Source organism: Myotis myotis, unplaced genomic scaffold (assembly GCF_014108235.1).
Source record: "Myotis myotis isolate mMyoMyo1 unplaced genomic scaffold, mMyoMyo1.p scaffold_m19_p_2, whole genome shotgun sequence".
Lineage (NCBI taxonomy): Eukaryota > Metazoa > Chordata > Mammalia > Chiroptera > Vespertilionidae > Myotis > Myotis myotis.
In genome coordinates, this window is record NW_023416324.1 from 34,509,334 (window position 1) to 34,533,758 (window position 24,425).

General features: G+C 40.2%; 1 protein-coding gene and 1 pseudogene across 14 annotated transcripts in view; both read left to right on the top strand.

Annotated features, from left to right (window-relative positions):
- The window catches only part of OSBPL9 (oxysterol binding protein like 9), a 148,445-nt gene that overhangs the window by 19,198 nt on the left and 104,822 nt on the right, over nt 1-24,425 (top strand). For all 14 annotated transcript variants that reach the window (XR_004974057.1, XM_036349761.1, XM_036349760.1 and 11 more), the window contains exon 2: nt 8,791-8,841. Coding sequence is in view for 13 of the 14 variants with exons in the window: in XM_036349761.1 (XP_036205654.1) it covers nt 8,791-8,841 (51 nt within the window). In the remaining variant the exon portion in view is untranslated. The remainder of the gene's footprint in view (nt 1-8,790; nt 8,842-24,425) is intronic.
- On the top strand, nt 14,986-19,385 carry LOC118676219 (annotated as a pseudogene).

Genomic DNA, 24,425 nt, shown 5'->3' on the forward strand with positions numbered 1-24,425 from the left:
GTGCTGCTATGAACATAGGGGTGCATATATCCTTTCTGATTGGTGTTTCTGGTTTCTTGGGATATATTCCTAGAAGTGGGATCACAGGGTCAAATGGGAGTTCCATTTGTAGTTTTTTGAGGAAACTCCATACTGTCTTCCATAGTGGCTGCACCAGTCTGCATTCCCACCAGCAGTGCACAAGTGTTCCTTTTTCTCCACATCCTCTCCAGCACTTGTCGTTTGTTGCTTTGTTGATGATAGCCAGTCTGACAGGTGTGAGATGGTACCTCATTGTTGTTTTGATTTGCATCTCTCGGATGATTAGTGACTTTGAGCATGTTTTCATATGTCTCTTGGCTTTCTGAATGTCCTCTTTTGAAAGGTGTCTATTTAGGTCCTTTGCCCATTTTTTGATTGGATTGTTTATCTTCCTTTTGTTAAGTTGTATGAGTTCCCTATAAATTTTGGAGATTAGGCCCTTATCAGATATGACATTGGCAAATATGTTTTCCCACACAGTGGGTTTTCTCGTTGTTTTGTTGATGGTTTCTTTTGCTGTGCAGAAGCTTTTTATTTTGATGTAGTCCCATTTGTTCATTTTCTCTTTAGTTTCAAGTGCCCTAGGAGCTGTATCAGTGAAGAAATTGCTTCGGCATATGTCTGAGATTTTGTTGCCTTTGGATTCTTCTAGAATTTTTATGGTTTCCTGTCGTACATTTAAGTCCTTTATCCATTTTGAGTTTATTTTTGTGTATGGTGTAAGTTGGTGGTCTAGTTTCATTTTCTTGCATATATCTGTCCAATTTTCCCAACACCATTTATTGAAGAGACTATCTTGGCTCCATTGTATGTTCTTGCCTCCTTTGTCAAATATTAATTGAGCATATTGGTTCAGGCCGATTTCTGGGCTCTCTATTCTATTCCATTGATCTATATGCCTATTCTTGTGCCAGTACCAGGCAGTTTTGAGAACAGTGGCTTTGTAATACAACTTGATATCTGGTATTGAGATCCCACCTACTTTGTTCTTTTTCAGGATTGCTGCAGCTATTTGGGGTCTTTTTTTATTCCAGATGAATTTTTGGAGAGTTTGTTCTAGATCTCTGAAGTATGCCATTGGTATTTTAATGGGAAGTGCGTTGAATTTATAGATTGCTTTGGGTAGTATGGACATTTTAATGATGTTGATTCTACCAATCCATGAACACGGTATGTTCTTCCATCTGTTTATGTCTTTCTCTATGTCTTTTTTCAACATCCTGTAGTTTTCTGAGTAGAGGTCTTTTACCTCTTTAGTTAAGTTTATTCCTAGGTAGCTTAATTTTTTTGGTGCGATGGTAAACGGGATTGTTTTTATAATCTCTCTTTCTGAAAGTTCACTATTGGTGTATAGAAATGCCTCAGATTTCTTGGGGTTAATTTTGTATCCTGCTATATTGCCAAATTCATGTATTAAGTCTAGTAGCTTTTTGATGGAGTCTCTAGGGTTTTGTATGTATAATATCATGTCGTCTGCAAATAAGGACAGTTTTACTTCCTCTTTTCCAATTTGGATGCCTTTTATTTCTTCTTCTTGCCGAATTGCAATGGCTAACACTTCCAGTACTATGTTGAACAGGAGTGGTGAGAGGGGGCATCCCTGTCTTGTTCCTGTTCTTAGGGGAAATGGTGTTAGTTTTTGTCCATTGAGTATGATGTTGGCTGTGGGCCTGCCATATATGGCTTTTATTATGTTGAGGTATGATCCTTCTACTCCCACCTTGCTGAGAGTTTTTATCAAAAATGGGTGTTGAATTTTGTCAGATGCTTTTTCTGCATCAATTGATATGACCATGTGGTTTTTTTCTTTCAATTTGTTTATGTGATGTATCACGTTTATTGATTTGCGGATATTGTACCATCCTTGCATCCCTGGGATAAATCCTACTTGGTCATGGTGTATGATCTTTCTGATGTACTGCTGGATCCGATTTGCTAAGATTTTGTTGAGGATTTTGGCATCTATGTTCATGAGGGATATTGGCCTGTAATTCTCTTTCATTGTGTTGTCTTTACCTGGTTTTGGTATTAGGGTGATGCTGGCTTCATAGAATGAGCTTGGAAGTGTTCCTTCCTCTTGAATTTTTTGTAGTAGTCTGAGGAGGATAGGTTTTAGTTCTTCCTTGAATGTTTGGTAAAACTCCCCTGTGAAGCCGTCTGGTCCTGGGCTTTTGTTTGATGGAAGCTTTTTGATGCCTGCTTCAATTTCTTCCATAGTTATTGGCCTGTTGAGATTTTTAGATTCTTCCTGATTGAGTTTTGGAATGTTGTATTTTTCTAGGAATTTGTCCATTTCCTCCATGTTGTCTAGTTTGTTGGAGTAGAGCTGTCCATAGTATTTTTTAACAATCATTTGTATTTCTGTGGGGTCTGTTGTTATTTCGCCTCTATCATTTCTGATTTTGTTTATTTGGGTCCTCTCTCTTTGCTTCTTGGTGAGTCTGGCTAGAGGTTTGTCAATCTTGTTTATCCTTTCAAAGAACCAGCTCTTGGTTTCATTGATTTTCTGTATTGTTTTTTTGGTCTCTATGTCATTTATTTCTGCTCTAATCTTTATTATCTCCTTCCTTCTGCTCACTCTGGGGTTTTCTTGTTGCTCTCTTTCTAATTCTTTGAGTTGTAGAGTTAGATGATTTACTACCATTTTTTCTTGTTTTTTGAGATAGGCCTGTAGAGCTATAAACTTCCCTTTCAGGACTGCTTTTATTGTGTCCCATAGGTTTTGGATTGTTGTGTTTTCGTTGTCATTAGTTTCCAGGATGTTTTGAATTTCTTCTTTGATTTCATTGGTAACCCAATCAATATTTAATAGCATGCTATTCAGCTTCCAGGTGTTTGAGTATTTTGGGTTGTTTTTATTGTAGTTTATTTCTAATATTATGCCATCGTGGTCTGCGAAGACGCTTTTTATGATTTCAATCTTCTTGAATTTGGGGATACTTTGCTTGTGACCCAATATATGGTCTATTTTTGAATATGTGTTATGAGCACTTGAGTAGAATGTATATTCCGTGGCATTGGGGTGAAGTGTTCTGAAGATGTCTATTAAGTCCATCTGATCTAGTGAGTCATTTAGGATTGCTGTATCTTTGCTGATTGTTTGTCTAGAGGACTTATCCAGTGCTGTCAGTGGTGTATTAAAGTCCCCTACTATGATTGTATTGTTGTCGATCTCTCCTTTGATATCTTCCAGGAGTTTTTTTATGAATTTGGGTGCTCCTGCATTGGGTGCATATATGTTTACCAGGGTTATATCTTCTTGTTGTATTGATCCCTTTAGTATTATAAAGTGGCCTTCCTTATCTCTTGTTATGGCCTTCACTTTGAGGTCTAATCTGTCCGATATAAGTATTGCTACCCCAGCTTTCTTTTCCTTTCCATTTGCCTGAAAGATATTTTTCCATCCTTTCACTTTCAGTCTGTGTGAGTCCCTTCTAATGAGGTGGGTCTCTTGAAGACAGCAGATGTATGGGTCATGTTTTTTTATCCATTCAGCCACTCAATGTCTTTTGGTTGGAGCATTTAGTCCATTTACGTTAAAGTTATTATTGAAAGGTACTTGTTTGTAGCCATTTCTTTTTTTGTATGGCTGTTTTCTTTCTGAGCTTTTTATTTCTTCTTTTTATACCAGTCCCTTTAGCATTCCTTGCATTGCTGGCTTGGTGGTGATAAACTCCCTTAGCCTTTTTTTGTCTGTGAAGCTTCTTATTTCCCCTTCAGGTTTGAATGATAGCCTTGCTGGATAGAGTATTCTTGGATTCAGTCCTTTGCTTTGCATCACTCTGTAAATTTCTGTCCATTCTTTTCTGGCCTGATGTGTTTCTGTTGAGAAATCGTTTGATAATCTAATGGGAGATCCCTTGTATGTAACTTTCCATCTCTCTCTTGCAGCCTGTAAGATTCTCTCTTTGTCCTGAACATTTGCCATGGTAATTATGATGTGTCTTGGTGTGGGTCTTTTCGGATTCACCTTGTTTGGGACTCTCTGGGCTTGTGTTACTTTTTCTTCCCCATCTCAGGGAAGTTTTCTGATATTATTTCTTCAAATAGGTTTTCTAATCCTTGTTCATCTTTCTGTTGTTCTGGCACCCCTATTATTCGTATGTTGTTTCATTTCATGTTGTCCGAAAGCTCCCTTAGTCTCTCCTCCTGTCTTTTAATTTTTTTCTCCAATTGCAGTACATTTTGGGTGTGTTTTGCTTCCTTGTCTTCTAATTCACTAATTCGGTCCTCCGCTTCTCCTAGTCTACTGTTGATACTTTCAATGGAGTTTTTCATTGCAGCTATATCACTCTTCATTTCTTCTTGGGTCTTACTTAAGTTGTTGATTTTTTCATCTGTTTCTTCTAGCTTCTTCCATATGTTATCGATTTTTTCATCTGTTTCTTCTTGCTTCTTGCAGAGGTTGTCGATTTTTTCCTCATCCGGTTTATGCACTCTAGGACCCTTATTCTGAATTCTTTTTCTGTGATGTTGCATGCCTCTGTATTACTTAGCTGCTTTTCTGGAGAGTCCTCCTTCTCTTTCCTTTGGGGGTTTCTTTGTCTACCCATGTTTGATCTCACTGACATATCTAGACGTTGAGTCGTTCAGTGGTTGCTCCCTTGGTGGCAGTGACTCCTTGGTCTGTGGTTGCTCTTTGGGCGGTTGCGGTAGCAGCTGCTCTTCAGTTGGCAGCAGCTCCTCTGGTGGGTGCTGTTCACAGCTGTGGTGGCTCTTCTGGCTGGTGGGGCGAGGTTTCACGTACAGCTGCTGTTCCTCAGCAGAGGGTGTGGTGCTCAGGAGGTTGCTGTTGCTTGGATCCGCTGCGTTGATTTAAAGGCACAAAATACAACACAACAAGGCACCACATACCAGGCACTATACACAAATATATTCACGATATTAATAACCCCAAATAAAGGTGACCACCCGAATTAAGAGAATTAGGGGATAAGGAAGAAGGAAGAGAAAAAGATAAAAGAGAAAAAAGAAAAGTAGGGACCAAAAAAAGGAGTGCAAAAATGAAATTGGGGAAAAAGGAGGGGGGAAAATAAAAGCGAGAAAAGAAAAGAAAAAAAAAAAAGAGCGAAAAGAGAGAATGAAGTGGAAGAGGGGAAGAGACTTTTTATATGAGGAGAATACTCCCATAGAACAGCCACTAATCCCAACAAATTCCAGCAACAGCTCCCTGGAGATGAATGCAAACTAGAAACAACCAATAATATAACGATGAAAATAGATTGGAGAACACTAATCCCAAAATAAAATAAAGAGAAAATAAAATGGCACTTTAAAAAATGGTAAAATGGTAGCGGTAATAATACTGGTTAAAAATAAGAAGGTAGTAATTAAAAGGGTAAAATCAGGTGATGGAAAAAGAAGAGAAAAAAAAAGAAAAAAAAAGAAGAAGAAAAAAAAAAGAAAAAAAAATTGGTTTCTTAGTTAAAAGGTGAAAAAAGAAAAAAAAAATTGCAGTAGTGAAGGTCCTTAGGTTCTTCTATTCTTCAGTGTGGCTCGCCTTAGACCTGCCAGGTATTCAGGAGAGTGTTGAGTTTCCCTGCGATACACTGTTCCTCTGTGCTGTAAACCACAGTGTTCTGGGGTTGGCCTCTGAGGCTATAGGGCCTCTGTGTCCAGTGGAAGTTCACTGCCCAGAGCTGGCTGCGTAATAGTTAGTTACCGGTGCTGTGTTGTTGCTGGATTGAAAATCCGTCTATAGGCCAGACCCTGTTAACTCCCAGGGACTGATCAGGGTATTTTAATCCTTGATCTCGTACAGGGTGGAATCTGGGTGTGTCTGTGCCCCTTGCCTGGGGGCTGAGGGGAGGAGTCTCACTCTCCGGAGAGAATGGCTGCCCCAGTCCTGGGCTCAGGGGTGTCTCAGCACTCAATTCGCTGCCACCTCTCCCGGCCCCCCTTCTCTCCTCAGTCTCTCCCCAGATTCCACTCCTCTGCACACTCTCCCTCTCTTCAGCACAGGTGAGTGTCTGTATCCGAAATGTCCCATGAACAGGATTCAGTGAAAACAAACAAACAAACGCCGGCCGTGGAAACGGGGAAGGCTTGGTTTCTGTAAGCTTCTTCTCTTACCAGGACTGCATGGTCTGGTCAGCTCTTCAGGCTGCCCCCTTTAGGCTCAGTCCTCTGTGATCACAGAACCCAGCTCTCAATTCCCCCGGCGGCGCCAGGAATCCCGCGGTTCTCCTTTCCCCCCGTCAGGGGCTGTGCCTGTCCCAAGGGACGCGGCTGTCTGCCACGCGGTCTCCCTCCGACTCTCTGGGCTCAGAGGTCTGGCAAACTTTCCTGCCCAAATCCCTGGTTTTTTTACCTTTCCAGGGGAGTTCTGCTCTTCCCGGCTGCAAACCGTCTCACCAGCTGAGCAATTTCGCCAATTCGGTGTGGGTGATATTAGTTTCAGCTGCTCACTCCATTTGCTCCGGGACACGACCTGGGACGCGTCTGCCTATATCGCCGCCATCTTCTGTCCTCCCACTAAGTGATTTTTAGGACTATTTTCTGCTTGTTACCATAGGACTCATTGTGCAGAACATAGTCTTTGCTTGGCTCAGTCTAGTAAGAGACAAAGGATAAGCAATGTTTTTTGAGTAAATATTTTTTTGAGAACCTCGTGTTGCAGACACTGTTCTAAAGCATAAGCCAGATACAATTCCTATCCTTAAGGAATGTGCAGTCTTAATGGGTGAGTCAGCCAAGTTAACTAGCCTTTATTGCACAGGGTGGTACAGGCCACAACAGGGGAACACAGAAGACTCTGGGAGCTCAGGGATGGGAATCCAAACCAGACAGAGCTAAGGCACATTATGTGATCAGTGACAGTTAGCACGGCAGAAATCAGGGTCAAAGATATTCCTATTCCAAGCTGAGGAATTTTTGGATGAAAAAATGTCAGCAGGAAAAAATGTGACCCATTTATAGAATTGCAAAGAGATAAAGCTAAAATAATATTCCTCAAAATGTGGTCCTCTATCTGCCTGAGTCAGAATCATCTGGGAGTGATTCTTAAACTCCCAGGTGATTCTTAGCCTTGCAGGTGATTCTCAAATTCACTAGAATATGAGAAACACTGGTCTAGAGTTAAGGGGCATGATGGAAGAATGAAAACTATAGTGTAACTAGAGGCCCAGTGCATGAATTTGTGCGTGGGTGAGGTCTGGCCTGCCTGACCCTGATCGGGGAGGATTGGGGCTAGGCCTGTGGGGAGGAGGAGACAGTGGGAGGTTGGCCGGTTGGCCCGCCCCACTGTCTGGGGGGGGCCAGCTGCGGGGACGGGTTGTAGGAGATTGGCTGATGGGCCCTGCCCCCGATTGGGGTGGGGGGATCGATTTGGGGCAGTGGCCGGCTGTGGGGAGGGGCTGTGGGCGGTGGGCCAGCCAGCCCCACCCCCGATTGGTGTGGGGGGGCCGATCAGGGGCAGAGTTGGCTGGGTGGAGGGGCCTCAGGTGGTTGGCTGGCCGGCCCCACCCCCTATTGGGGTGGGGGGCGATCAGGGGCGGGGCTGTGTGGGGGGTGGGGCTGTGGGCCAATTGGGGTAGGGTGGGCAGATCAGGGGCAGGGCTTGCCGGGAGGAAGGGCCGCTGAGGCAGGGGGGCGGTGGCCGGCTGGCCCCACTCCTGATCGACCAGTTCGCTGGCCGCCGTGGGTGTCATAGTGACTGGTTGTTCCAGTCATTACGGTGTTATGGTCTCTGGATTTTTATATATATAGATACTAGAGGCCCAGTTCACGAAATCATGCACAGGTGGGGTCCAGCTAGTCCGGCTCCTATTGGGGCGGGTTGGGGCCAGGCCTGTTGGGAGGAGGAGACAGCTGACAGACCCCGTCCCCGATTGGGGTGGGGTGGCCGATTGGGGATGGGGCCAGCCGTGGGGAGGGGCTGCGCGCGGTAGCCATCGGTCTTGCCCCTGATTGGAGTGTGGGGGGCTGATTGGGGGCAGAGTTGGTTGGGGGGAAGGGCTGAGGGCCGATTGGGGTAGTGGGGGCTGATTGGGTGTGGGGCTGGCTGGCCCTGCCCCCAAATGGGGCAGGGAGGCCAATCGGGGGGCCAGTGGCCGGGGGGAGGGACTGTGGGTTGTTGGCTGGCTGGCCCCACCCCCGATTGGTGTGTGGGGGACTGATCGAGGACGGGATAAGCCAGGGGGAGGGGCCGCAGGCGGTTGGCTGGCCGGCCCTGCCCCTGATCAGAGCGGGGGTGCCGATCGGGGGGCTGAGCTGGCTGGGGGGAGGGGCTGCAAGCTGATGGGGTGGGGGACCAATTGGGGGCGTGGTTGGCTAGAGGGAGGGGCCACAGACAGTTGGCGAGCCGGCCCCGCCCCTAATTGGTGTGGGGGGGCTGATCTGGGGTTGGGCTGGCTAGGGTGAGGGGCTGCAGGGGGGTTGGCCGGCTGCCCTGCCCTTGATCAGGTTGGGAGAGGCCAATTGGGAGCAGGGCCAGCTGGGGGGAGGGGCCAAGGGAGGTTGGCTGGCCAGTGGGCGTCATAGCAACCTGTCGTTCTGTTTGTTACAGCGTTCCAGTCGCTGGCTTTATATATATATATATGATATGCTACATTAAAGGTGTTCATAAAATCCTATAATTAGGTTTATTTGTATAGACTGTAAAACAATTTCATTTTAAACCTGCTAATTTCTATCTTGAAATGATTTGGGGGGAAGAGGGATGGGGAGAATGGAGGGATATTACTATAAATTTTGTCTCTTAATCCCTAGATGATTCTAAAAATAATCAGTTAAACTTTTATTCATTGAATGTTTTTGTTTTTCTTTTAGTCCAAGGACAAAATGATGAGAGGCTCTCGCCGAGGATGTGTTAGACTCAGAGTGAGTATTTACTCATTTTTATGAAAACCAATTTTGACAGAAAGAAAAACAATGTTTTGACAGACTCATGGAAGTCTAAATTTAGTTTAGCTTCGTTAGGTAAGTAACTAAGGCCAGAGAGAAAAAATGATTTCTCCAGGGTAACTGCTAGTCAGTACCAGAACCAGGGCTAAACTCTTTTGGCCTATGATTTAATGTTATATCCATGACTTATGTAGCTACTAATTTTTTTGTTTAACCTCTGTTTTATAATCAAGGACAGGGGTTGGAAAATGAGTTATAGTGTTGGTAGTAGAGCAAACAGTAGAAAAAACTATGAAAAATTCCTACTTTTTGCTTCTTTGTTCTTTTTGTTCAACATTCTTTAACAACAGTGATGTAGCAGCAACATCCAGTAGAAATATGTGAGCCACATATATACTTTAAAATTTTTACAGTAGCCACATTTAAAAAGTAAAAAGAGATAGGTGAAATTAATTTTAATAATATATTTGCTTAGGCCAAATAAATAATACCCAGAAATTTTTTTCAACACGTAATCCGTAAAACAGTTATTAATGAGATATTTTGCATTATTTCCTAAACTAGAGGCCTGGTGCACAAATTTGTGCACAGGTGTGGTCCCTTAGCCTGGCTGGTGATTGAGGCCTATCCAGGGGCTGGCTGGCTGTGAGGAGGAGCCACGGGAAGCTGGCTGGGGCTGGGGAGAGGGGCCATGGCAGTTTGGCTTTGGGAGCGCACTGACCACCAGGGGGCAGCTCCTGTGTTGAGTGTCTGCCCTCTGGTGGTCCGTGTGCATTATAGTGATTGGTGTTCCAGTCGTTCTGGTCGTTCAGGTATAATGGTTACTTAGGCTTTCATATATATAGATACTAAGTCTTCCAAATCCAGGGTGTCTTTACATTATGGCACATCTCAGTTCCAACTAGCTGCCCTTCAGGTGCCCAGTAGCCACCTATGGCTAGTGGCTACTCTATTAGTCAGTGCAGATCTAATAGCTTCATGCTGCTTTTAATTGCTTGTTCAGTTTCCAAATAGCTAAAGGCAAGAAAGAATGCAGAGTTGGGGATATAGTTTCTAGTACCCCATTGTATCTAAAGAAGAACCAACTCTATCATAACTAGGTGAATCAGCTTCTAGTGGTAACCTATTCTTTTGGTGAAGTTGCAGGATAGGAATGAGACAGGCTTATTTTGAGCAGATGACGGTATATATATGATAGTATAAAGAATTTAGAAAATGTTTACTGTTTTATTTCTTTCCTTTGGTTTTCCTTCTGTCTTCTTGACTTAATTGCTTTTCTAAGCACTTGCTATTGACCTCAGTCACCACTCAGTCTGTAATTAACTGCTTTCTTGGCTTGAGATAGGCTCAATAGTGCCCACTGCAGCCTCACGGCCCACAGGTCCTTTCAAGGTGCACAAATTTGTGCACTGGGCCCCTAGTTATTAGTATATAGAACAGGGCAAATGGGCAGAGGTACTGGGGTATGATCCACCCTAGGTAGGGGGAAATGCTTAGATACAATGGCCTGTTCCAGGAATCAGCATGAGCTAGCACACCAGGCGGTATAGGGGAGGGACTGCTCAAACAGTCTCTGAGAGTTATTATGAGAAACAATATCTGTTCTGGCTTGGATCTAGCTTGATCTAACTTGAGAGTCCACATCATGGAACAGTCTCTCTACCACACAGGGTTGTTGTGAGGTTTAGCAATAATGTTTGCATAGGGTTTCACACTAGTACACAACATATATATATGCTATGGATGTTGATGTAACGGTGATGGTGATTGATATGCATCTATCATCTAGAGTCCAAATGAACTTAATGAGCTTACATTGATCCACACCGTAGATCTCTTTCCACCTCTCCATCCATCCTATATTCCAACTACATTATACTTCATGTTCCCTCATTGTGTTTCTTCATTCCTCATTGATCTTGAGATACATATTTTTAATTTTATTTTTCAATTATGGTTTACATTCAGTATTATTTTGTATTAGTTTCAGGTGTATAATGGTTAGACGATTACTTATGTACTTCACCCAATATTTCCAGTTGACATTGTTTCTCTATCAGGAATTTTCTGTGCCCTCCCTGGTGAGCTCATCTTTTAAGAGACTTTTCAAATGTTGGTTCTGTTGTGAAGCATTCCTGATTCATATACCCTCTCCTCTGCCTTATCACAACATTTGTCACTTATAGCCATGAAAGTACCTACATTTTAACTTGTCTGATTTCCCCATTTGATAGTGAGTTCCCCATCCACTGTCAAAAGTGCCTGGTACATAGTAAGTTATGTAACAACAAAAATGCTTATTGTTGATTTTGTATATTTATACAATAATGAATAAATGTTGCAGAGTATTTACTATAGATTACATACAAAGAAGCTGTAGAAGTTATCTTAAGCACAATATAAGCCAGTTGTATGATATATTTTCTAAAAACAAAACAAAACACCCGTGTGGTTTTATTTTACATGAAAGGAGTCTAGGGAAAGGAACCAGTAGTAATTGAGGAAGCTCACGATTAGGCCCCGTGCTGGATTATTTGCACTTGTATTTTCATGATAACCCTGTTAGGTAAATGGTGTTACTTCATTTTACATGTGAGGAGGCTGAGATTCAAGCTACTTTTAGTAACTTTCCAAGGTTACACAGTAAATGGTGAATCTGGGATTGAACTTGGGCCTGTCTCCAAAACCCTGTTCAGTCCTTAATGTCACCATGATTCTGTATTTCTTGACTAGAAGAGTTAACATAAGAATTCCCAGCTTGTCGCAAGGTAGTGTAAAACCAGCTGAGGAAAGCAGAAGAGTGAGAAACCATTTCCTTCCCATCTACTTCCTTGGATTGTATTGGTGGCAGAGTGTGTGCCACTAGATGGTGCCCTTGCCTTAATGGAAAAGTAAAATGTTGGTTAAGTCCTGGTGTGATTTTTCCTCCTTCCCAACATACTAGCTAAAAGCAAAATATTGACATTTACAGGTAAAATCTAAAAAATGGAGATATACTAACATTAAAGAGGTAGTATGGAGTAGAGACAAGAACAGGCCATATATGAAATGGAATTCCAATCTGGATTTTGCTAATAATTAGCTTTGTGACTTCAGGCAACTCATCTATTCAGCTCTGCATTTTCTTTATCTCTCTGGAATAGGAGTCATGTCATTTAATCATGAAATTATGAGTAGCAAATTAATTGATATATTAAAAAGTATCCAAACACAGTGTCTGGGACTTAGATTCTTAGTCAATGGTAGTTACTGTTGTAATTAATAATTACCATAGATAAAATGAATCTCAGATTCTGAAGAATTCTACAGGGCCTTAGGAATCATCCAAATAAGGTGAATTATATTCAACATAGTTTTAATGATAAATATATTGTGAGTTTTCAAAAACTATTAGTCCATATGTGATTTAAAGTAACACTTTTTTACTGGTTAGTGAAACTGGGTACTCCATTTTCCAATCTTACTGATCATTAGAGTTGACTGATTATGAGTCAACTGTCCTCTTTTCTTTTAGTCTATCACAGGAGAGGTTAGCAGTGTACCATGATGGATTATTAACAGTTTTGGCACTGACTTTTTCTGCTGGTGCTTTATCTCATTGATTCTACATTATTTTTTCATATGTTAACATCTCTGGCATTGGGATGTATCTTATAATCATTGATATCTTAGAATGGATGCAATAAAGCATTATTTTTAGATTAATGTAAAATCTTAAGACTGTCCTTCCCCCTCATCTCCTTAGATTTGCTTTTGTCAATTGTCTTCTCATTTCATTATGAAAAATTACTTTATTAATTTCTGCCCTTTTTGTTAATTCAGTAGCTTTTATGCAAGTGTCATCTCATTCTTGTGAATTTGACACTAAAAGTGTCAAGTTTTGGGCAAGATGTAAACATTTATTGAGTCCCTGTGATTGGTACATAGATGTCATTAGGGTTATATTTTCTCAATGTTTATAATATTTCATAATTACAAGTTAAAAATTAAATAAAAAGAAAGTAATGAAAAAAATTTCAGGAAAATATTAACCAAAAGAAAGCTAGGACACAGTATTACTTTCAGACATAACATACTTTAAGAAAAAAAATTAAAATTGTTATGGAAAAAGAGAACACCAAAACCCCAGTATTGCATAGATAACATTCTTTGACAATGGAGTAAATTAGAAATCTCTTATTTTTTTTATTGATTTTTCAGAGAGGAAGGGAGAGAGACAGAGTTAGAAACATCGATGAGAGAGAAACATCGATCAGCTGCCTCCTGCACATCCCCCACCGGGGCCGTGCCCGCAACCCAGGCACATGCCCCCGACCGGAATCGAACCCGGGACCTCCCAGTCCGCAGGCCGACGCTCCATCCACTGAGCCAAACCAGTCTCGGCAGAAATCTCTTAACAAAACAATAGCCACCACCACTTCACATGCATACTTCTAAATAATTCATTGGTGAAAGTAGAAATCATAATGGAAATTATGAAATATTTAAACCTGAATGATAATGAAGGGACCACATCTTAAAACTGCATTTAAGGCTATGATTTATAACCTTAAATGAATGTTATAAAATAGAGATTAAAAATTAGTTTAAAAATTAGAAAAAAGAAAAATAATGATAAAATACAAAAGAAAATAAAAAAGGAAAATTTTAGGACAGTCACTTATTAATGTAGATGTCAAAACTTAAACAAAATATAGCATATCATACCCAGTAATCCTATATAATAAAAGCCTAATATGCAAATTGACCTAACAGCAGAACGACCCGTGGACTAACCAGTCGCTATGATGCACACTGACCACCAGGAGGCAGACGCTCAACACAGGAGCTGCCCTCAGGCCCCAGGCCAGCCAAGGTGGGGGCCAGGGTACCCCAATCGCCCCGCTGGTCTCCCCGCAGATCGGCCCTGATTGCCTACGGACCCTACCCATATATGAATTTCATGCACCAGGCCTCTAGTGCATAAATAAAAAGCTCTATGACCAAATAGAGTTTATTCTGGGACTACTAGGATGCTAACTTTAAAATTAATTACTTTACCATGTTAGCATTAAAAGAGGAAAACTACATGACCATCTGAATAAACACAGAAGCAGCAGTGAATAAAATGAAACGTGCATTCAAGATTAAGCAAACGACCAGATAGCAAGCTATATTACAAAGCCACAGTTCTCAAAACTGCCTGGTACTGGGACAAGAACAGACATATAGACCAATGGAACAAAACAGAGAACCCAGAAATAGACCCAAGCCATTATGCTCAATTAATATTTGACAAAGGAGGCAAGAGCATACAATGGAGTCAAGACAGTCTCTTCAATAAATGGTGCTGGGAAAATTGGCCAGATACAGGCAAAAAAAATGAAACTAGATCACCAACTTACACCATACACAAAAATAAATTCAAAATGGTTAAAGGACTTAAATGTAAGACAGGAAACGATAAAAATCTTAGAAGACTCCATTGGCAGCAAAATATCAGACACATGTGGTAGCACTATCTTTACCAATACAGCTCCAAGGGCAATGGAAACTAAGGATAAAATAAGCAAATGGAACTACATCAAAATAAAAGGTTTCTGCACAGCAAAAGAAACCATCAACAAAACAACAAGAAAGCCCACTGCATGGGAGAACATATTTGCCAATACTATTTCAGATAAGTGTTTAATCTCCAAAATTTACAGGGAACTCATACAACTTAACAAAAGGAAGATAAACAATCCAATCAAAGAATGGGCAAAGGACCTAAATAGCCATTTTTCAAAAGAGGACATACAGAAGACCAAGAGACATATGAAAACATGCTCCAGTCACTAATCATCGGAGAAATGCAAATCAAAACAACAATGAGGTACCATCTCACACCTGTCAGAATGGCTATCATCAACAAATCAACAAATCAACAAATGACAAGTGCTGATGAGGATGTGGAGAAAAGGGAGCCCTCGTGCACTGCTGGTGGGAATGCAGACTGGTGCAGACACTGTCAAAAAGTTAAAAATGTAACTCCTATTTACCCAGTAATCCCACTTCTAGGACTATATCCCAAGAAACCAGAAACACCAATCAGAAAGGATATATGCACCCCTATGTTCATAGCAGCACAATTTACAATAGCTAAGATTTCTAAACAACCTAAGTGCCCATCAGCAGATGAGTAGATTAAAAAACTGTAGTACATCTACGGAATGGAATACTACATTTCTATAAACAAGAAAGGACTTTTACCATTTGCAACAGCATGGATGGAACTGGAGAGCATTATGCTAAGAGAAATAAGCCAGTCGGAGAAAGATAAATATCACATGACCTCACTTATATGTGGGATATAATGAACAACATAAACTGATGAACAAATATAGATCCCGAGACAAGGTAACACTGTACAGACCGTCCAACCTCAGAGAGAAGGCGGGGGGCGGGGGGTTAGAGATCAACCAAAGGACTTGTATGCATACATATTAGCAAAACCAATGGACACAGACACTGGGGCAGTGGGGGCTTGTCTTGGGCAGGGGTGGTTGTGGAGGGGGCGTCAATCGGGAAAAAGGAGACATATGTAATACTTTAAACAATAAAAAAAAAACTGAATGCATATTAAAAAAAAAAAAGATTAAGCAAGCTAGAGATAGAAGAGACTATTCTTGACCTGATAAGGATATTTGCTAAAAGCTACAGTGTGCTAAATAGTGAGATAGTAGAAGTATTGTCTTTAAAATCAGCAGCGAGGCAGAGATGCCTGTTTTTGCAGCTTCTCCCTCTCCCTTCCTCTCTGAAATCAATAAAAATATATTTTAAAAAAAGTAAGTGACACATTACAAATCAGTTCTGTCACTCAGTAAGTGAAACTGGATCAATTGGCTGCCCATATGGAAAAAAATAAAATTACTTTGTCACATTGTACACAAAAATAAATTCCAGAGGTATTAATGATATAAAATGAATATTTACACTAATAAGAACATATAGAAGAATGTCTTTATGATAACAGGACAGAGAAGAATGTCTTAATGCACAAACCATTATAGAAAAGACTAGTAGATTTGACAACATTCAAATTTTAAAAACTTTGAACAACAAAAGGACACCACAATTAAAGAGAAAGACAGCCGTTGACTGGGAGAGAAAATATTATATATAATGCATACAACTGAAAAAGGATTGACATCCAGAATATATAAAGAACTACAAATCAATAAAAACAAAAGAAAACCCAAAAGAATGTATACAAGTCAGTAAAAGCAAAGCAAATTGTTCACCACTCTATTACTGTCACCTGGATCAATGCCTAGACTGTTCACTAAATACTTGTTGAGTCAATGAATGATGCTTAAGCAGGTCCTTCATGCAGCAGCATCTTTGGTGAGCAGGCTGGACCTTGAGCTTTCCTGCTTCCTTCTATATTGTAGAATCCTCTCTTCTCTCGACTATGTGCTCTTCCAGAGCAGGGATATATTACTTTTATTTATATCCTGTGCCTGTTCCTTTTGGGAGCTGTGTCAGCAATCCATGTCCCAGAGGAGTCATCATTCCTTTTTTTTGTTTTTGTTTTTTTAAATCATTTTTGGAATTGGCTTAGGAGCCCACTTTTCTCTCCTTGAAAAGGAAGATTGGCTCTGAAATAGCCAACAGCCTAAAATAGACTTCCGGGTGTTTTGTTTTTTCCCCAAAATCATGAGAAAAAAATTATTTTTCTGAATTTGGCACCAGAACAATGATTTATGTCTGTAGTATGTTTCTGTTGTCTACTAGAAAGGAGAAGAGGGAAAGTTAGGAAATCCATCTGGTTGCATACATAAGACTGCCACTCCAGTTACTTTCTGTCTGGAACCTGAATAGTGCTACCCTGTTGGCACAATGGATCATAAAAGCAAAGCTGAAATAAAAACTTTGATATTTTGATGGTTTGGCATACAAATAACTTTGCTTAACAATAGAATATTGGAGAATTCAGCGGCTGACGGCGGGGGAGGAGCCAGGTCCGCTGCTGGGTGCTTGGGCCCGGCGAGTGTCCTTATCCCAGCGTTTGGGGCTCGGGCCTGTAAGCCATTTGGAGTAGCAGCGGTGAGAACGATTGGGTCGAACCGGGAAGGCATGTTGCTCTTCGTGGAGCAGGTAACATCTAAAGTAACTGGTTTAAATCCTAATGCCAAAGTGTGGCAGGAAATTCCTCTTGGAAATACTGATGTCACGCCAGTAACTCATGGAACTGAAAGCTCTTGGCATGAAACAGCAGCAACATCAGGGTCTCATCCTGAGGGTAATACAGAGCTTTCAGATGATATGTGTACGGAATATGAAGTAATGTATTCATCTTGTGAAACCACAAGAAATTCTACAGGCATTGAAGAATCAACTAATGGAATGATTTTAGGGCCAGAAGATCTGAGTTACCAAATATATGACATTTCCGGAGAAAGCAATTCAGCAATTTCTACAGAAGACCTAAAAGAATGCGTGAAGAAACAATTAGAATTCTGTTTCTCATGAGAAAATTTGTCAAAGGATATTTACCTGATATCTCAAATGTACAGTGATCAATTCATTCCAATTTGGACAGTTGCCAACATGGGAGAAATGAAAAAGCTAACCACAGACCCCGAAATAATTCTTGAAGCATTGAGATCTTCTCCCATGGGACAAGTTGATGAGAAGGGTGAGAAAGTGAGACCAAGTCATACTGTTGTATCGTGATTCTTAGATTCCTGAAACAACAACAGTAGAGGAAGTGAAAGCTTTGTTCAAGAATGGAAACTGCCCCAAGGTGATAGCTGTGAGTTTGCACACAATAGCAATTGGTATATCACTTTCCAGTCAGACACAGGTGCACAGCAGGCTTTTAAATATTTGAGAGAAGAAGTTAAAACATTTCAGGGCAAGCCAATTATGGCAAGGATAAAAGCCATCAATACGTTTTTTGCTAAGAATGGTTTTCGATTAATGGATTCTAATAGGTATAGTCAGCCCATTCAAACTCAAGCACAGTATGCCTCACCGGTCTTTATGCAGCCTGTATATAGTCCTCACTGACAGTACTCCATCTATAGTATTGTGCCTCAGTCTTGGTCTCCAAATCTTGCACCTTACTTTGAAACACCACTGGCTCTGTTTCCAAATAATAGTTTTGTGAATGGCTTTAATTCACCAGGATCTTAAAAAACAACTGCTGCTGCTGTGAATATGGGTCGACCATTCCAAAAAAATCACGTGAAGCCTCATTTTAGGGCATCAAGTGGTTCAGAACACTCAACAGAGGGATCTGTGTCATTGGGGGATGGACCAGTAAATAGATCTGGTTCAAGGAACTTTTCAACTGAACGGCATAACCCTATAGTAATAGGACATCAGGAGCAAAGCTACCTTCCAAAAAAGACTCCAACTTTGCTAATTGAACAGAATGGGGATTATGGTAGGGGCAGGAGAACTCTTTTCAGAGGTCGAAGACAACAACAAGATGACAGAATCCCAAGACCCCAACATTCAACAGCTGAAGCAAAGGCTCCAACACCAAAGTTTGACTTATTAGCCTCAAATTTTCCTCCTTTACCTGGAAGTTCATCAAGAACACCAGGTGAACTTGTTTTGGAGAGTAGGATGCCTGATGTTGTTAAAGGTGTCTACAAAGAAAAGGATAATGAAGAGTTAAGACAAGGGGATAGTTGCCCAGTGCCTGCAGAGGATGAACAGACCGACTGCACCGCTGCCCAGCAACTCAATACAAGTACCAGTCCTTTGTGTACAGCTGAGCCTCCTGCATTGAGCACAACTCATATAGAAAAGGATCTAGTGGAGGATTCCACTGTTCAGAAGGATGTTCTCAACTCAACAACTATATCAGTTTCTTCCCCAAATCCTGCAAAGCCATCAGGGACAAATACTGCTTCACCATGTGATAATAACATAAATGCAGCTGTAACTGTGGCCCTACAGGAACCCCGGAAGCTGTTATGCTGAAGTGTGCCAGAAGCCCCCTAAAGAGCCATCTCCAATTCCTGTACAGCCGCTACGAGAACTTCGCTCCAATGTAGTGTCTCCCACCAAAAATGAAGAGAATGGAGCTCCTTAGAAGTCCATTGAGAAACCGCATGAGAATCCAGAAGCAAGGGCTAGTAAGGATTATTCTGGCTTCCGAGGCAATGCCATTTCCAGGGGAGCAGCTGGAAAAATCAGGGAACAGAGACGCCAGTTTGGCCACAGGACCATACCTCAGGGAGTTACTCGACGTAATGGCAAAGAGCAATACGTGCCACCCAGATCACCAAAGTAAAACAAACCAACCAACAAACAAAAACTATTCAAAAACTTCTCTCTCTTCCCATTAAACTTGAGCCGTGGCTATATTGAACTGTTATGGAGGGGAGAGGGTGACCAGGAAGGAAACAAGAGAAAGTATATCCTTAAATCATTACAGATTTTGGAGTTGTGAGCAGTAGAATCCCAGAATTCATCTCCTAAGTGATTTTAAAATGCTGGAGGATTCCAATCAGTGTGTGTGTGTGTGTGTGTGTGTGTGTGTGTGTGTGTGTGTATGTGTATGTATGTATACTAGAGTCCTGGTGCACGAATTCGTGCACAAGTGGGGTCCCTTGGCCTGGCCTGCAGGATAGGGCCAAAACTGGCTCTCCAAAACCCCCAAGGGGTCCCAGATTGCGAGAGGGTGCAGGCCAGGCTGAGAGACCCCACGGTGCACGATAGGGGCCAGGGAGGGACATGGGAGGTTGGCCAACTGAGGAGGGCCCCTGGAAGGGCTCCAGGGCGTGTCCAGCCCATCTCGCTCAGTCCCGATTGGCCAGACCCCAGCAGCAAGCTAACCTACCAGTTGGAGCATCTGCCCCCTGGTGGTCAGTGCACATCATAGTGACTGGTTGACTGTCTGTTCCCTGGTGGTCAGTGCACATCATAGCAAGCAGTTGAGTGGCCTTAGCATATCATTAGCATATTACACTTTGATTGGTTGAATGGCTGACTGGTGGACTGGTCACTTAGCATATTAGGCTTTTATTATATAGGATAAATAAAATATAATTTTTCTATGTTTGTTTTTGATTTTAATTTGCAGAGATCTGCCTGGAATCAATTTTGAGGGTTCAGATTTAGCTTGGGGAAAAAACATATTACACATCCTTCAGTATAGGAGATGAGGGAGTGAGAGAAAATATTTTTTGAAGAAGCATTTCTGTAAAATTAGAAATTACTTTTAAAAATCTATTTAAAGTTTGGCTTAGAGAATGCCATCTCTGCCTTTATGGCCTTGTGTTGCAAAGCAGATCAGTGGCTGGAATGCCTGTTTGGGTGTGTTGTGTGTACAAGAGTGACTGAAGCCAAATCTTTTGTCGTGTTAGTAAATGATTTGAAAACTGAATATAATAATGTACTTGAGTAGATTATTTTTCCAGTTTGATATGTAGTCTCCTTTTGACCTTACTAATATTTTATTCAACAAGCTTTTGATTGTACTTGGAGATGTGACTACCAATCAATTTGATACTCACGGAAAGAATGGGGGTTATTCAGATAATTGAAAAATTTTTCTTAGATCTGAGTAGGGGTAGGTCAAAAGGCCTACAGAGGTTTAAACTGGCCTGTGATTCCCCCTTCCCCCCTAAAATAGGAAATAATTTTTTTTGTGTTACTTCATTTGCTACTCTGTTCTTTGACTACCAACCCCCAGAAGCAAATTTAACTAACCACCTACATAATTGTATGTTTCTAACCACCTTGACCAGTCTAGTCAAATCATATAATTGTTCTAAATTTCTTAATTGAACAGTGAAGTATTTTACTCTTCTGTTCATGTATTTAGAAGTTTAGATCCCAGAATGGTAGAGCAGACTATAATTTATTTGTATTAGTGTTAAAGATGAAACATTGTAATTGACTCTTAAAGTGTTAAATAGTGTAGAAGTAAAAATAACTTTTAAAGGCTTAATTTGGGGGCAACTTTTTCTGTTTACAGTGTATTTATCATAACCTGCCTTTCTTCCCTTTCTCCAAAAAATTAAAATAAAATAAAAAATACAGTTTGAAATTCACAGAAGCAGAGCCAGCAAGTCAGGAGATTTTTGAGTTAAGGTGAAAAAGGTAGTTGAAGAAAATAATTGCATAATATCTCAGTGAATCAAGTTGTAGCTCTCATATTAAGTAGGCAAGTTTACATGCTAGTGTATGGAAAATGGCTAAAGTATTAAAAATCATGTTGGATTAATCTGTTTTAAGTCATACCATTTTCAGAGTTCTATGTAAGGTGGTGTTTTGTTTTTTTAGGGATAGTTTGTAGCAGTAATAACTGCCCCTTATGTTACTGAATGACTTGTATAAATTGAAACTGTAAATTGTGAACACTGGAAAGCACCATTGTGACATAGAGTAAACATCTTAGTAATATATTAAAATGAATGTAAATGGAGGTTAAAATTACATTACTGTGAAAACTCATCTTCCAACTCTAAGTTAAGCTGTGGAGATTTGTATTAGTAGGTAACTGTTCAGAGCTTTGAAAACACTGCACATTTCTGTACAAGCCAGAGTTATCATTTCTTTGTAACTTATTCAGCTTGGCAATTGCTTTTGATTTGGTTGGTTGATAGCATGATATAATACATTTAACTAAGAAGAATCATTTCTACACACTATTTTTTTAAATCATCTAGAACTGAAATCTACAGTTAAACTACCTGTACTGAAATTTGGGGAAGTTTAGGTTCTTTTTTTTTAAAGTATTAATAATCATTGACTATATCTATGATGAAGTGCTTATTTTGGTTTACTTAGATAATGCTGCAGTTGGTGGAAATGATAAACATTTAAAGTGTTAATACTCTGTGAATGCATTGGATTTAAGAGAATAAACATTTTATAAAAATCAAAAAAACACAAAAACAATAGAATACTGTTCCACATATGGATTAGTGTAGGGGTTTTGCTTTCCAGATGTAAAAAATAAATTGTATAAACTCAGATAAAAGAAGAGGAAGGCTGTTTGGTACAGTTGGTAAATCTCTAGAGGTGAGAGGTAGGCATGGAGCACATCACTGAGGGCCTTTTGTAGGCTAGGCTATAGCATGGCCTTGTCCCCTAAACCAGAACATCTTTAGACTAGAAGGGGGTTCTATTCATTATTATGTCAGGACAACAGGCATAATCTGGAACTGTCTCAGCCAAACCAGGTTATATGATCACTTTATTTGAAGATGAACAAGAACCATTGATTTGGTTACATATCCTACAAGGAATGGGAGGTTCAAATAAATTTTGGGTAGGAAGCTGGACAAGTCTGAATAATCTTAACTAGAAGGAAATGTAAGAGGTGGGGCAATTGCTAGATGAGGACATAGAATCGAAAAGGATCATTGTGGTGGTGGTGATGGTGGTTATTGTTGGAAAGAGAATAAAAACTTGAGCAGGTGGAAAAGAAGGGGGTTGGGGAGAGAGAGAGAGAGAGAGAGAGAGAGAGAGAGAGAGAGAGAGAGAGAGAGAGAGAGAGAAGTTGAAAATTGGTAAAGTAAGAGACCCAAGGAAAGGTGAAAGGGGATGGAGCCTCTTTTCCATTATGACAGGTGGAAAGGAAGCAAGAATGGGTACAGATGCAGGTGAGGCTTTAGGTGGGACGTTCATAGCAGGTTTAGAGTTCCTACCTGATAACTGCTTATGTTGTTGGGGGTTTAAGGAAAGTAGAGAACTTTTTAAATAGCTACAGTGGACAATGGGAGAAAGATCAATAACAAGACAAGGATGCCCCCTATTGCTACTTATATTCAACATTGTCTGCCACTGTAGTGGCCGTCTTAAACCAGGCTATCCTAGCAAATGAATAAAGCAAGAAAAGTAAATATAAGATATGATGATTGGAGTCAAAGAAATAAAACTGTTATTATTCATAGCAACTTAATTGAGCATACAGAAAAATCCAAAAGAATCTGTAGATGGATATTGAAATTAGTAAGTGAATTTAGCAAGATCACTGAATACAAGGTCACTATACAAAAATGAATTGTATTTCAGCAATTAGTAATTAGAAAATGAATTTTTAAAAGTAGCGTACACTTACCATAGCACCAAGAACACAATTTAGTTACTTAGGAATAAATATTAACAAAAGGTGGGCAATACCTCTACTCAGAAAACTATGAACATTATTGAAATTAAAAATGACCTAAATAAATGGTAATCCCAGTTTGTTCTCGGTCAGTATCATAGCATGTGTGTGTGTGTGTGTGTAAGTGTTTGTGTGTATCTGTATAAGTGTAACTTGTTCAGCTGACTCTAAAATTTATAAAAGGATAGAAATACCCAGTTCTGAATTTTGCATTCTAATCAGCAGATTCCAGTAGAAATGGTTACTTGTTCTCACCTGCTCTTGTAGAGAGAACTGGTTATGACTATGGTGGTGATGTTGATTTATAATTTACAAAGGCCAAGAGGAAAACATTGGAGGACTTATTCTAACCTGATATCTAAATGTAAAGACTTCCAAAAGATAACATAGGGAAATATTTTCATTGCGTTGGGATTGGGAAAAACTTCTTAAAGAAGACAGAGAAAGCACAACCATAAAATATAAAATCATTACATTGTACTATGTTAAAGGTAATAATTCTTAATGAAAGAACATCATTATGAGAGTGCAAAGCTGGCAACAGGGTGGGAGAAGATATTTGCCTAATGCATAACCAGTGAAGTATTCATACCAGGTTATAGAAAAAAATACTACAAATAATTAGAATATGATAGTCCAGTCTTGTGACTGGGCAGTGGACTTGAACTATTTCACAAGAGGGTACTCAGATGACCAACAAACACAAAAAGATACTTAAGCTCTTAGTTATCAGGGAAATGTAAATTAAAACCATTATAAGAACCACTACTCACCTGCCAGAATGACTAAAGTAAAAAAGTGTTAGTGAAGATGTAGAGCAATTGAAACTTTTGCACACCATTGGTTAGAGCTTAATTGGCACAACTACTTTTGAGAACTGTTTGACAATGTCTATTAAAATTGGCATGTGCATACCCTATAACCTAGCAAATTCACACCTAGATTTGTATTTAGAGATACAAACATATGTATAACAATATTTGAAGGAGAATGTCATAGCAGCATGATTCTAATAACCTAAAACTGGAAACAACATACATGTCCATCTACAATGGAGACTACAAATAAATTGTGGATATTCATACAAAGGAATACTATTTATAGCAACAAAGTGAACAAACTACTGCTATGTGCAACAGCAATGAATTTTTACAAACATTATGTTGAGTGAAAGAAGCCAGACACAAAAGAAAACACATGGTATGAATCCATTTGTATAAAGTTCAAAGCCAGATAAAACTAATATGTAATGTTAGAAATAAGGGCAGGCCTAATAATTAGGAAAGCTTACAAGGAGAGCTTCTCTTCACTGAGCTTGTACAGTTAGGATTTTTGTATATGTTATCTTTCAATATAAAATTTGTTTTCAAATAATGTAGTGTATGTAAAATGCTTATCATAGTGCCTGGCTCATTGAAAATGTCCAGTAACTGGCAGTGTCAACTCTTCACTGTACTTCAGT